Here is a 13,315-nt window from a genome sequence, read left to right as displayed (position 1 = left end):
ATAGTGTGTAATTTATTTTTTTAAATAATAAATTAAACATCTCTATTCTGCCCCTTTAGCACATAAAACTGCAAATAATAATGTGTTTATATATATAAATAAATGAAACTTAATAAAAATTAAAAAAATAAATTCTGACCTGTATGATAGGGAGTGTTTCACAGTGTGGTAAACGCTAGTTCAGCTGCTGTTACTTTATCTACCCTTGAATCTAGTTTGGGTTTTAGCAGGAACGTATGCATAGACTGGGAAGTCTCGCATTGTCTGTGTCTTTTCACATCATATTCACCTCCGTGTGAAACGGAAAAATGACTCAAACAAACGTCACAAAAAACTTTACAAGAGTCACCTTGCACTGGTTTCACCCAGGGGTAAATAGTTTCCCAGTCTCTGTTATAGCTACATTTTCGTTTTTTAGATCGAGTCCTGTTTTCCTCCCTGTCCTCCATAGCTGCATGTAGGTGCTGTTCTGACCTGGTGTGGGTTTCCCGAAACATTCGTAGCGCTAAGTACTTCTTAACCTCGTACGTTTCATACGAGGTTACGAAGTACTTAGCACTACGAACATTTCGGGAAACCCACCCCTGATTTGCACTGGTTTGTGTTGGTGGGCGTGCCCTACGCCTGCATTCAGCCCGCCCCGCCCCTGATGACAGCCATCACCGCTTTTCCCACACACACAGACATTGATAAAAAAAAAAAAACACGCATTTCAAAACCGGTGTCTGGCAGGCTATAACAATGCGGGACAATGTCTCAATTTGCGGGACACGTGAAAAGTAATGAAATAGCGGGACTGTCCCGCACAAAGCGGGACATCTGGTCACCCTACTCGAAAGTATAAACATAGTTAAAATGAGCACAGCCAGGCCAAGTGTTTAATCAACTTTAAATAAATACTTCTAATGTCTTTTTTTAGGTTGTACAGACAAACAGCATTTTACAGAGTATACCTAACTTTTAGAAAAAACTGCAAGTTTTTGTGCTTTTATGTTGGCTATGTTGCTTTTGTGATGCTGAGCTCTAGCTATAAAAAGTTTGTGCTATTACCAGAAACGAGAGCTTTTGTTTGTATTTTATTCTTTAACCTTATTTTTCTATTATTTACTTATGTTTTATTATTATTTATTATTACTAAATGTTGAGAGAACACAGCCTTGCACAAAATGTTTGCACTATTATTACTTGTACACGTGTTATCTAATTTTAGATTTCATCTATTGTTGAATAAACCTGCAAAATATTTGGAATTATTCTGGATTCATTACACAGTAAAAAACAAAACAAATTAACATGCTGCTGTTCAGAGAGACATTACATTTCTGTATTTGAATCTTAATTTATTGTGTTTCACATCGATATCAGGATATCCAACAATGTTAAAGTGTTGAAATGTAAATTAATTAGACCGGCAGCCTCCTTAAAAATAACGCAAACCAGTACCCTTTGCCAGTGTGGTATTGTTTTTTCCATGTACGGAATGAGGGAATATAAAAATAAGTCAGATCTTTCCCTTTTGTTCATAGCTTGCTTTGACAAGCTCTAAAAGCAGACAGCACTCAGTGGAATTCTTTCTGACCCTACCGGTACTTGTCCATCCTCAAAGCAAAGTTGGCATCTGTGGTGCTCTTTCTTGGCATGACACCCTGCTGCTCACAAATAGTTCCCTCTTGTCTAAGTCTAGCTTCTACAACTCTCTCCCAGATCTTCAATGTGTGGCTCATCAACTTAATTCCATTGTAGTTGTTACAACTCTGTACATCACCCTTGTTCTTAAAAATGGGTACCAGCACACCTCTCCTCCATTCCTCTGGCATTTTCTCACTCTCAACCGTACCATTGAATAGTTGAGTCAAAGACCTCACTGCTATCTCTCCTGGTATGTCATCAGGTCCATCTGCCTTCCCTTCTTCATCCCCTCCAAAACTTTCCAAACTCTACTCTTTGTTCCATTTCATTTTCTTCATTCATTAGCTCCTCAAAGTACTCCTTCCATCTTCTCATCACACTCTCCTCACTTGTTAAAACATTACAATTCCTATCCTTAACAAGTCTAAGCCAGCGCCTTTAACAGCTCCTCTATTAACTCTTTACCACATTCCTTCCTTCTTCAGTTTCCACCATTTGGTCTTCTCTGGTTTGACGTTTTTTTGACATCATTCTACACACCACCATACGATGCTGTTTGGCCACGCTCTCTCCTGTCACAATCTTATAGTCTCCAATCTCTGTCGTGTTTTGTCTTCTACACAGAATGTAGTCTACTTGTGTACTCCTCCCTCCACTCTCATAGGTCACCCTATGTTCCTTTTTGGAAATAAGTGTTGACTACAGCCATTTCCATCCTCTTGGCAGAATCCACCACCATCTGTCCTTCCTGGTTCCTTTCCTTGACACCAAACCTACCCATTGCTTCCTCATCATCTGTTTCCTTCACCATGTCCATATAGGTCTGTTACAATCACCACTCTCTCCTCACTGGGAATACTTTCACTTCATCTAGATCCTTCCAAAACTTCAACATTCAATGTCAGACCTTCTACTTCTATCTTCAGACACATCACCCTATCTACACTTGTTTCACCTCTACTATGTTCTTTGCTAACTCCTCTTTCAAGACTAGTATGTGCACACGAGATCAAGGCACCAGTATGAGTAATACTATTTCACTACTTAACTTGATAAACAGCTGTTTTCTGGTTATGTATACAAACATTTGTATGACTTTTAAATGGTCCCATGATGAGCTTATGTGCAGTCACTTTTGAAAGTTGTTCCACTTTAAGCAATCACAAACTCCAAAGAGACTACACCATTCTGCCAAGTTTGGTGTCTCTGGGCCTTACGGTCTAGGCTGCAGTATGCGTTTTATCAGTAGAAAAATAATAATAAGAAAAAAGAAGAAAAATTCGAGCAATTACAATAGGTTTCCCACACTATGTGTGTGAACCCTAATAAAAGCCTGGTCAGAAATGGATGGGTTCACTTTAGAAACTGAATAATGGGGCAAGAACTCTACAGCTGCAAGCCCTGTAAAAATGTAGGTACGAGTCAAAACCATACACAGCTGCCAAAATCAGGCCCAATTCTGACCAACATGCCTCGTATCTTCCTGGATGTCAAACAAAACTGTCTGATATTTGGGGTTATTGTGATTTCAGAATTGTTTTGCATTTTACGTTACAATGTTATGCATTCTAAATTGATTAAAAAGTGCACACAATGTCCCAGAATTACTATATAGCCTACAGGTTAAAACAGAAACATTTGATTTTCTCTTTTCACAGATGCGGCAGTGGGCACTGGTTTAATGATGCTGTAACGATCTGTGTGAGGCAGAACAGGGAGGCGGACACAAACGCCGAGGAGAGCGAGATTTATTCTAAGGAATTCCAAAGACGTGGTCAAGGTAACAGGCGCGGGTCAAAACGGGCAGGCAATCCGGACATGAATTACAAACACAACTAGGAGGACTCACGGACCAGGCAGGAACACACGGAGATCATGGGGAAAACAACGAGACATGAAACAGAAAACTACGAACGTTAGAGATCACAAGGAACATGAATGCACAAAACAACCGATAACCAGACATGGGAAATACAAGGACTATAAATACACAGGACTAGACTAGGACCAGGTGACAACACTGATGACAAGGGTGTGGAAGACAATGGGAAACCATAGAAACAGACAAGCTGGGCGGGACTAACCGGCAAGGAACTACAGACACGAGGAACAGGGAAACTGGAGTGACAGGTAGGAGAGGGGGCGTAGCCCTATGTGACAGATGCCTAACAAGATCATTGAGAGAAACTGCCATAATGTTCAAAACCTGGAGTTATGGAATTTTCTTCCTTCTGGATGTGTCCTAATACGACATCTTTTTTGATAAAGTTAATGATAAACTGTTATGTAGTGACAGCTAACAGTGAGTGAACTGGGACTGAACACAAGTGCACAGTGATAATGAAGTGATGTTGTTCTATGAGATATTTGATGTGATCATTTCATATAGCTAGGTGCAATTCTTAAAATAATTTCAGCACCCTTACCATCTTACTGTTACTGTTGAAAATGCCTTAAACAACTGTGTGTAAGCCCTTTTATGATCTGTAACGATTATTGAAGTATTAGATTCTGTGATTGGCCCTTGTGCTTTGTATTAGCCAATTAAAAGTTCTCGTTGTAGAAGCATATTCAGTGTAGCTAAATTTTTCAAGTTGTTGATTTTCTACTGGGTGTGTAAATGAAACAAAGAAACATTTTTCCAAAGCAATCCTAATCTGAACCTTTTAATTGGCACGTGCTGCTACAGTCCATACTACACAATAAACTGAGAATGATATAAGATAACTAGTGCTGTTAGTTCACATTATTGTTTATATTTTAGAATCCCATTTAATATAAATCTTTTCAACCTCGAGAACCTGGTAGTTATAAAGCAAGACCCCTCAAAAACGGGAAGAAACATTTACCTGATGAATTTTAATGTTGCTTTGTGTTTCAGGTTTGAAAAGTGATTGAATTTAGGCTAAAGTACTTGAAAATGCTTGAAATTGAAACTACTTCGTTTCACAACTGTCTGACTGAACAGTTCTCCTGTATTACCTTAACAAATACGAGCCTCTTGTAATTCCAGGACGAACATGAGAACGTGAAGACGTTAAGATTGGGCGTTTTGAAAATAACCAACCATTAAATAATGTGGTAAAAAACGCCATGAACAGATTAAAATAAACTGGCTAAAACCTGTTGGAAACCAAAACTACTATAACACAACTGTCAGACAACAACTTGTCAGAATGCTACTCATAATAAAATAATTAAACACTCCCGGCAAAGCAGCGATTTTTGAAAAAAATAATAAAACTAAGACGTACCTTCAGTTGATATTGAACACAGACACTTGGCGTGAACTGGTGTTTCTGTGCTTCGGTGCTTCAGTCGGGCTCGTCTTTACCTGCGATTCCGTGAATAACAGAACGTAACGTCTCCAGGCACCTGGCGCTCAAATTCAAACTAGTGATTCTCGGCATTCATTGGCTGAACAGACCAGGCACCCACGATTCTGTCCAATCACCACACAGAACTGTTTGCTGATCTGTTTCCTGATGGATGAATGTAAGGATGGGTCGATCTCTTCTCTCTCTCTCTCTCCTTCTCTTTCTCTGACCCCCCCCCCCCCCCCCCCCCTTCTGCAAACTTATTGCTATATATTGCAAAGTTTTTTTTTATGGGCCTTTCTGAAAAAAATCTCCTAATGCCTTATATCTTTGCGTCTTCTCACGAAAAGCCCTTGATTGCCCGGGATTGAGGATTGAGGGACCAAATATTTTATTCACTTGCTTGTGCAGAGTGGAGCAGTATTGCGTTCTAAACTTGTTGCTTTAAATGTCATTTCAAATAAAAGGCTGTTGTTCAGTACTTAGTGTATGTGATTCAATTTACAGCTGGTTTGGTAGCAGAGTTATTATGTATATTTAGACAATTGGAAATGGGAAATTTAACATAATATTTTACTTCAAATCTTAATTCATTATAATTCCAGCTTTGGTCAAATGTAGATGTTAGGCTGCTGTTTTTGGTTAAGTATAATTTCTTTGATAACATGCAATTTTAATATGCCATGAATTTACTGTTTGAAAATGGAAAATTACTGTGAAGTTACAAAAGGCATTGTTCTGTGTTTTTACACTGAAAACTGTATTTTTACACTGATAACTACTAAATTAAAACTCAAGACCCTTAAAAAAATATACAATCCTGTTATAAAACAAGAAATTCTTGTAATTTAAATTTACAGACTTTGACTGTATATTTAAAGGAGTTTTCTTAAAAAAAGTCATTTTCCTGTATTTTACAGGTATATTCTCTTATTATGAAAAAGACAGAAAAATACTGTATTTATTTACAGTAAATATCTGTAAAAAAATGTTTTTTTTTACAGTGTACTAATGACATGGCAGAGACTGAGGGGATTATTAATATTTCAGGGCGAACCCTTTCGGTATTCCGGCGAGGGCATCCTTAACCGGTGATGCACCGGTATTGGTGACCATCAACTTCTGTTCAAGAGACTCATAAATATTGGAGTTGGATAGTGCTACTTCTTGTCAGAAAAGAAATGTTTATCAAACGTACGAACCACCCTAGGCATTTGTTAGTAGAAAATAAGAAATGAATAATAAGCTGACGTTTAACCAAAAGCTTTAGAATCAACAGATTTTTTTCATGCAACGTAAAACACAATTGTCTGCATGCGTGAAAATGTCATTTAGGCCTACCTAATCTTTTCAAATTCAGAGTTTGTCATGCACAGAGGGAACAGGTTTCCTTAGATACAATGAAAAATTTACTTTGCTCCTCGCTAAGAATGCCAAATATGTCATTAACAAATATCTAAGAATATATATACAAGCACATATCTTAATCAAGAAATACACACTAAATAAATAATTCATTTTGAAATGAGCTTTAATTTCCTTATAAACTACAATCAACGATTGAGTACCCATGTGCAGTTAACAGGATTTGACCCTACCTTATTTCTTGACGACACATGCATGGTGGTCTCTGGTTACAGAATTCAGTGGTCACAGATGTCTAACACGGGAAACAAGCATAAGACCAATTCAGAATAAAAGGCCATGACTGTTAATCTAAGACAATTGTTTTCTCTTTCAGGGGACATCGTCCATGCATCCTGGGGATGAGGTACGTGATTGACTAAGTCTTGAATCTGGAGTCTGAAGGTTTCCTCCTGTGATGATTTTGCACTGGGCTCTGAATGTCTGTGGCGAGAAAAGTGCACCTCTACTCTTGACATGGTGGAGTCTGATGGGGGGGGGGGATGTTAAAGAAACTGATTCAATAGCTTTATCACCGTACTTTGTAAATATACAGGCGGGACTCATTTTGTCTTGAATTTTGTTTCAGGTGGTGTGCTCTTGACTCCCATGGCTGAGGCTCTGTGAAGAAATTCTGTAGTGTCATTATCCTGGTCTACAGTCATGGCCAAAAGTTGAGAATTACACAAATATTATATTTTCACATGATCTGCTGCCCTCTGGTTTTTATATGTGTTTGTCAATTGTTTTTATCACATACAAAAATATAATTGCAATCATAGGAGTAACAAGCTTTTATTGACAGAATGAGTTAAGTTAATACTGTGCCATTACACTTATTAGCTATACACAGTGCTTACTTTGAAAATCAAACGATGCCAGAACGCAAACAGCGGCATGAGACAAGGGGTCAGAGGCCAACAATGTCACCGGATCGCAAAACAAAATCACAATGTCACCAGATCACAAAACGCTTAGGCACACAAATGTTAAAATAACAAGCCAATTTGTATATATAAATTACTTTTAAATTATTTACATGTGTTTTATAAGTGTTTAAGTGCAGAAGTGCATACAGATTTCTTCATAACTTATAATTAGTAGGCTTGAAAGTTACTGGATCGAGGCAGACAGTTCCCGGAACACACCCTTCAAAATGAAAGAGTTCCTGGATCCTGTTCCGGCAGGATCCGGCTCAAATTAAGCCCTGGCTATAGAATACAAAAGTAATTTTGTGAGTCGTAGCTTTTTCATTTTTTAAGACTCCTCATTGAAAAGTCACATTACACATACCAAACAACAAAAAGACTATAGATCCTTGTTCCTTGTGCATGTGATAAATTACATTCTGCACAGTTACCTCAGGATATGTCAACAGAAAATAACAATCATAGAACAATATATATCTATAGTCACCATGACAACAGTTATCATGATGTGTTAGTATTTCAAAGTGCAAAAAGAGCAGAGCTCCTAGGCATGTTAAACCTGATGTGATTCGCTAAAATCTGTGCTCCTTATTTAAAAGGCCTTCTGAGTTTAAGGATTTAGCTTTCTGCTAATTCAAAATGTTAAAAACGTTTGACTTTCTTCCTCTCTCTTTCATTTAAAGTGCAGGCACAGTAAGAAATACACAAACATCTCCATCTTCAAGTAGAATCCATGTTGGGCTTTATTTTGGTCTGGAGGTCTGGCTTGCAGCTCTCAGTTGATCGGGAGGTTCTTCACAAACTCTCTTAGGCTCTTGCGGATATTGGAAGGTTGGGAAGCAGCGCAGTCCAGCAGCGCCGGACCCATGTGGGCATGAAGGGCTTGGCATAGGTGGACAGTGGCCCCTCTCACGCTTCTACCCCTCCCGTGGACCGTACCACTGTTGCTGGAGGTCCCCAGGAGGTACCAGAGCAGAGGAAGCACCTTCTGCTCAACCAGTTGTGGCTTGCAGGGGTAGAGTTCCCTAACCAGCTCTATAAAAAGAATATTTAAAAGGAACAAAGATAAATAAATCAACCCTGGACAGCACTGGGTTATTACAGAAGCATTTTTTTAACCTAGAAAGATTTAATTCAACTAAAGTGACAGTATTTGGTAACTATGGTAACTCTCTGGAATGATTATTATCAATATTATAAATATTATTAATTAATATAGGAATTATAGTATTTCTGGTAAATATCTTTTATCTTTTTTTATCTCTGGCATCTCTTAGCATATCAGTGGAATTACTTTCTGAAAGAATTGTTTTTTGATAATGTATTTGAATTTGTAGAATATTTCTGTATACACAACCACAAAAGATTAGACACTGTATATTGAACAAAAGAGCCTAAGCACATCCACTGTAAACTCCATTATTTAACTATCTGCTGTCAGATAATGCAAGATCTCCTGTCAGTCTTACAGAAATATTTTTTTCTTTATATTGGACTGTGCCTTAATATGAAAGGAGATTTCCATTTGATCTGCACCACAAACATCTAGCCAAAGAGCAAGAACATTCTTTTACTGATTTGTGTGAACCTTTTCCCCAACCTAGCAACCTTTCATCAAAAGATACAAAGGTAAAACAGAACACAATCATTGTTGTTGTTTTTCTAAAGCCCAGTGGCATGTGTCCTTCAAGATGTTTTGTAAAGAGAGAAAATAACCCACCAAGGTTATTGATGAGAGCTTGAATGGCACCTATTGTTGCCATGTAGATGGCGTTATTCTTGGAGTTGAGGTGATTGTCCACTATAGCTGGGACTAAGATGTAGACCACTTGGACCAGGTTGTCTCTGAGCAGTGTGATTATCTTCTGTAAGGCCTCCAAGGCATAGAGGTTAACCTTGCAGTCGTGCTTTGAAAGCATCAAATACCTGTAGCAGAGGAAGAGAGGTATAGAGCAAGCCGCCCATGCATTCATCAGGCACTCACCATATCAGTGCCGTTAAGCCCTGGAGCTGATTTGATTTCAAGCCCTTTCATTTCAACCGACTGATTTTTTCATAAGTCATTCACTTGGATTCTTTGGTTTAATGCAATTTCAAGGATACGCTTGGGTGAAATCTTCACATACATTGTAAAACAAGCTCACACTAACAATGGACACGACTGCCCTCCACTGTAATAGTTAAAACTGATTGTTGTAATATTTTCTACTCTGAAGCATCTGAGCTTTTGACATTTCTTCAGATGTGCCAGCATTTAATGTTCTCCAACGTATGACCCCCCATACAGATCACTTCTGAAAGCTACTGAAAACATTAAAAATCAATTCAGTTCAAATGTGTTACCAGGAACATGTTGCCCACGACCATATATGGGTTGTCCTCGCAGTGGGCCACCAGCTGATCAATGCCCTTGATGGGCTCGCTGAAGTCTTTTGAACCCAGCAGGGCCTTGAGATGCTTGACGTACTCTGTCTTGTCTGCAATGCTGTGGATGTGTGCTCTGCTGCTGTCTTTGCTGAACACACACAAGAGAGAAAACACAAGGATTGGGTTATAGTGTCCAAACAGAAAATGAACAAGGCTGCAATCAAATTAAACCAACATCAACACCATCAAAAATTGCAAACAGTTCCAATCAGGATGCACTTTTTTGTTGTTGTTGTTTTGATTAACTGTTTAAATATTCACCTGCTGGCAAACTGAGGAGGAGGTACGCATGACTCCACAGCTGGGATAGAGTTCACGGGTAAGCGGTACGGTAAGGTTCTCAAGATACAAGAGGGGAGCGTTCGCCGAAATCAGCAGTTACCTTTCAGAGGTGCCGCGTCGTCTGGGCTCACGTCCCTCACCGTGTGCCTAAGGCTGCGCTTCATTCGCTGCGTGTTCTGATGCTCCACCTGTGCGGCTGGAGCTTCTTGCTGCTCCAGACGAGGCTGACGCATCTTATATCTTCGCATTCCTAGACACCTTTGTCCTCTCCTGGGAATACACACGTACGAATCACCACAAAACATGGAGTGATGATATTGAAGTCCACATATTGCTTCATACTTTGATTCTATCCCAAAGGTTTCAAGCCGGTTCATTTTGAACCATGCTCTGTCCTTTAACTACTGGGTCTGGGACTACACTGTGCATGCCTTACTGTAAATACACTGTGTGGTGCCACGCACTGCCCTGTACTTTATTATTTGTTTACAATATATGTCTACCATCACAGTTTAGATGGTTTTTTTATTGCAGTCTGTTTCACCTAAAAGTTTTGTGAATAAGCTTTGTTTAGTGAGTAAACATGGGGCATAGTGGCTGAATGGCATAAAAAAAAAATCCTCATCATGTATCCAAACATGAATCGCTACCTTGGATTTCAGAGTGTGGACAGTGTTCCTGATGGTTGCCAGGTCTTTGGCAGGGATGCACTTTTCCACCATCTTATCAAAGTCATGGTGGGAGGACAGGAACAGCAGCATACGCCGGCCCAAGCGCCTGAGACGAAGAACAGACCCCAAAACAGGAGAGAACCGTGAGTGAGAGACCCGTAACTCACAGCACACCGACCATTTATCTTACCAGGTCACAATTTTACAAGGCCGTCTGTGTGTAGAAAACATGATAGTGCTTCTATTACTCTACAATTTAGCAGCATTTGCTGACTTCAGAGTATCAGACTAGGAGACTAAAAGAATCAGCAAAAGATTAGTATCTGGGAAACTGAATAAGCTTTGTAGAATTCTCGTTCTGATCCCAGTACTAACCTGGTTTCTTGGGAAGCGTCCTGTGCCAACTTGGAGACTGCAGGGATAATTCTCGCTATGACGTCTTTCGCCCCAGACAATAAGCGGCCAGCGCCAATCTTCTCTACCAAAGTAGCCAAGTGCAGAGCAGTACACTTTCTTACTGCAGCATTCAGATGACTTTTGAGGAAAACAGAAGGAAAAAAATTAGGGCATTCAAAAAAAGAAGGTAATAACTATTAATCCATCCAATCAATGAATACAGTAGGCCTACAACTTTTAGCTTCTATAAAGAAACTTAATACCCATATGTATGATCAAAGTGCACAATCAAATTATCATATTCTATTCGATGGCTTAGTTTGCACCAGTGAGTGTACATCTGTATTTTTTAAACAGAAAATGTTTGCATGTCCTCTGTAAGCTAGCTAACTAGCCTATTCTTTAAGCGGTGTGAAGGGCAGTTTGGATCAGAAGAGAGGAGGTGGAATGCAATAAAAATAATATTTAACAGGATAAATAACTAAAAATATTGATATAGGCCAGGGCAATATTTTGAAATAACAATGGAAAAGTAAAAACAGCAGCCAAAATCAGTGCTTTGTTAGCTTCTTGTGACTGTTGTTGCTATCTGAAAGCCACAGTTTAAAGCTCACTGCAGGCTAACTGACCAGAGTCCTCCAGCGAGAAGGGCGTTCATGCTCCGAATGGGGGTGCAGTTCTGCACCATGCTGTCCAGAGCTGTGTCCACGTCCTGCCTGATGAAGGCATTGGACTCCGCTGCTTTGTGAAGGAGGACCTTAGCTGTAGCCTCCACTTCCTGGTCCATCCCTTTCTGCAGGCTGGAGTACAACTCCCTCAAGGACACCACCGCCATGCGGGACACGGCAGAGCGCAGGTTCTGCACCTGCAGGAAAGACGACGTTCCAGCTCGTTTCAGTCACATCCAACACTGCCACCGCCATCGTAATAAGTATAATCCACCACTGCAATGTGTTATGTAGGCGGAAATACCTTAATCACTAATTACAGTTAGATATGCCATCTGAATTTCAATTAGATGAGAAATGTTTTTATAAAAAATGAATTTCAAAGTACTTTGCTAACGCTGACTTGACTTTGTCAGCAACATCACCTGTAATATGTACATGCTGATGGTGTCTGCCAATTTTAGAATTCAGACCGATACACAGTCAGCAAATCTAGTGGCTTACCTCTTGAATAAGAACAATGCAGACATCATGACGCCTGCTGCCAAGCACATCAGAGTGATGCTGAGCCAATCTACGGATGAACAGCAACCCTTCAATTTTCTTCTCCCTGTATGAAGATATTGAACATAGACACACACTGTAACCATCGGATACTGAAAGAAAAAAATGCTACAAGAAAATGGACAAAGAGGAAAAAACTTCACTAAATACATGCATACTTACCATATATGCAGAACACCATAAATGACTTGCTGTTTAACCTGCCCTAGCCAAATGCTTCAGAATTTTGCAGGTGTGACTTACCAGTCATCAGAGCTAAGCAGACTGAAGCTCTGAGCGAGAGCGAGGTCTGGATCGGAGAAGGTCCGTAAAGTCTGCTGCTCGTGGGGATCCTTCCTGGGAGGTCCTGGTTTGAGTTCATCTAGAGAAGAATACCAGAACCCAAACAAACTGACTAGGACTTTTAGGGCTACCAGCTCAACTTTGGTCAAATCAGCTTGAAGGCTGACAGCAAAACATTATTCAATGTGGTGAACTAGATTTAAAACATTGTTGTGTAATGCAGTGTTAACAGCAAAGCAATTTACATGCAAGTGCAGTGATCACACATGAAGTGCTGAAGAGCAGGCAACACTCACCAGAACTGTTTGAAAGGGACGGACATGCTCTGATCAGTCTGGTACCTCGTCTGCGTCGTGGCAGCATGTTTTTAGTAGGGACAGCCGTGGGGGGGCTGGGATGAAGCGGAGGACTCAAACTTTTGACGGGACTTCTGGGGGTGCGTGCGTTTCTGGAGCTTGAGGGCAAATCATCCAGGATGACACCGGTCTTAGTCTGTGCTGGAAGACTACTGTTCAGCTGCAGGTCTGATGGGAAAGAGGTTCACGGGTAAGCGGTAATGTAAGGTTCTCAAGAAACAGGAGGGGAGCATTCGCCGAAGTCAGCCGTTACCTTTCAGAGGTGCCGCGTCGTCTGGGCTCACGTCCCTCACCGTGTGTCTAAGGCTGCGCTTCATTCGCTGCGTGTTCTGATGCTCCACCTGTGCGGCTGGAGCTTCTTGCTGCTCCAGACGAGGGAGACACATCTTA

At 40.2% G+C, this 13,315-nt stretch overlaps 1 protein-coding gene and 1 non-coding gene across 2 annotated transcripts; one reads left to right on the top strand and one right to left on the bottom strand.

Moving 5' to 3' along the window:
* The first annotated feature begins 6,757 nt into the window (after positions 1 to 6,757).
* Positions 6,758 to 6,848, top strand: LOC143523698 (small nucleolar RNA SNORD88). Its single transcript, XR_013133444.1, has one exon. It is a non-coding gene; the product is annotated as a small nucleolar RNA SNORD88 (small nucleolar RNA).
* Positions 6,849 to 7,140: 292 nt separating this feature from the next.
* Positions 7,141 to 9,790, bottom strand: LOC143523496 (TOG array regulator of axonemal microtubules protein 2-like). The gene is made up of 3 exons (XM_077017987.1): positions 9,623 to 9,790; positions 9,000 to 9,205; positions 7,141 to 8,314 (listed from the first exon to the last, which is right to left on the bottom strand). Exons 2-3 carry the CDS (start codon positions 9,196 to 9,198, stop codon positions 8,055 to 8,057), a joined length of 459 nt encoding a protein of 152 aa, XP_076874102.1. The 5' UTR covers positions 9,199 to 9,205; positions 9,623 to 9,790; the 3' UTR covers positions 7,141 to 8,054.
* Between the last annotated feature and the right edge of the window lie 3,525 nt (positions 9,791 to 13,315).

The sequence above is a fragment of the Brachyhypopomus gauderio genome, chromosome 9, assembly GCF_052324685.1.
Source record: "Brachyhypopomus gauderio isolate BG-103 chromosome 9, BGAUD_0.2, whole genome shotgun sequence".
Classification (NCBI taxonomy): Eukaryota; Metazoa; Chordata; class Actinopteri; order Gymnotiformes; family Hypopomidae; genus Brachyhypopomus; species Brachyhypopomus gauderio.
The sequence above is the reverse complement of the archived record's forward strand: the minus strand, read 5'-3'. Positions and strand labels throughout refer to the sequence as shown.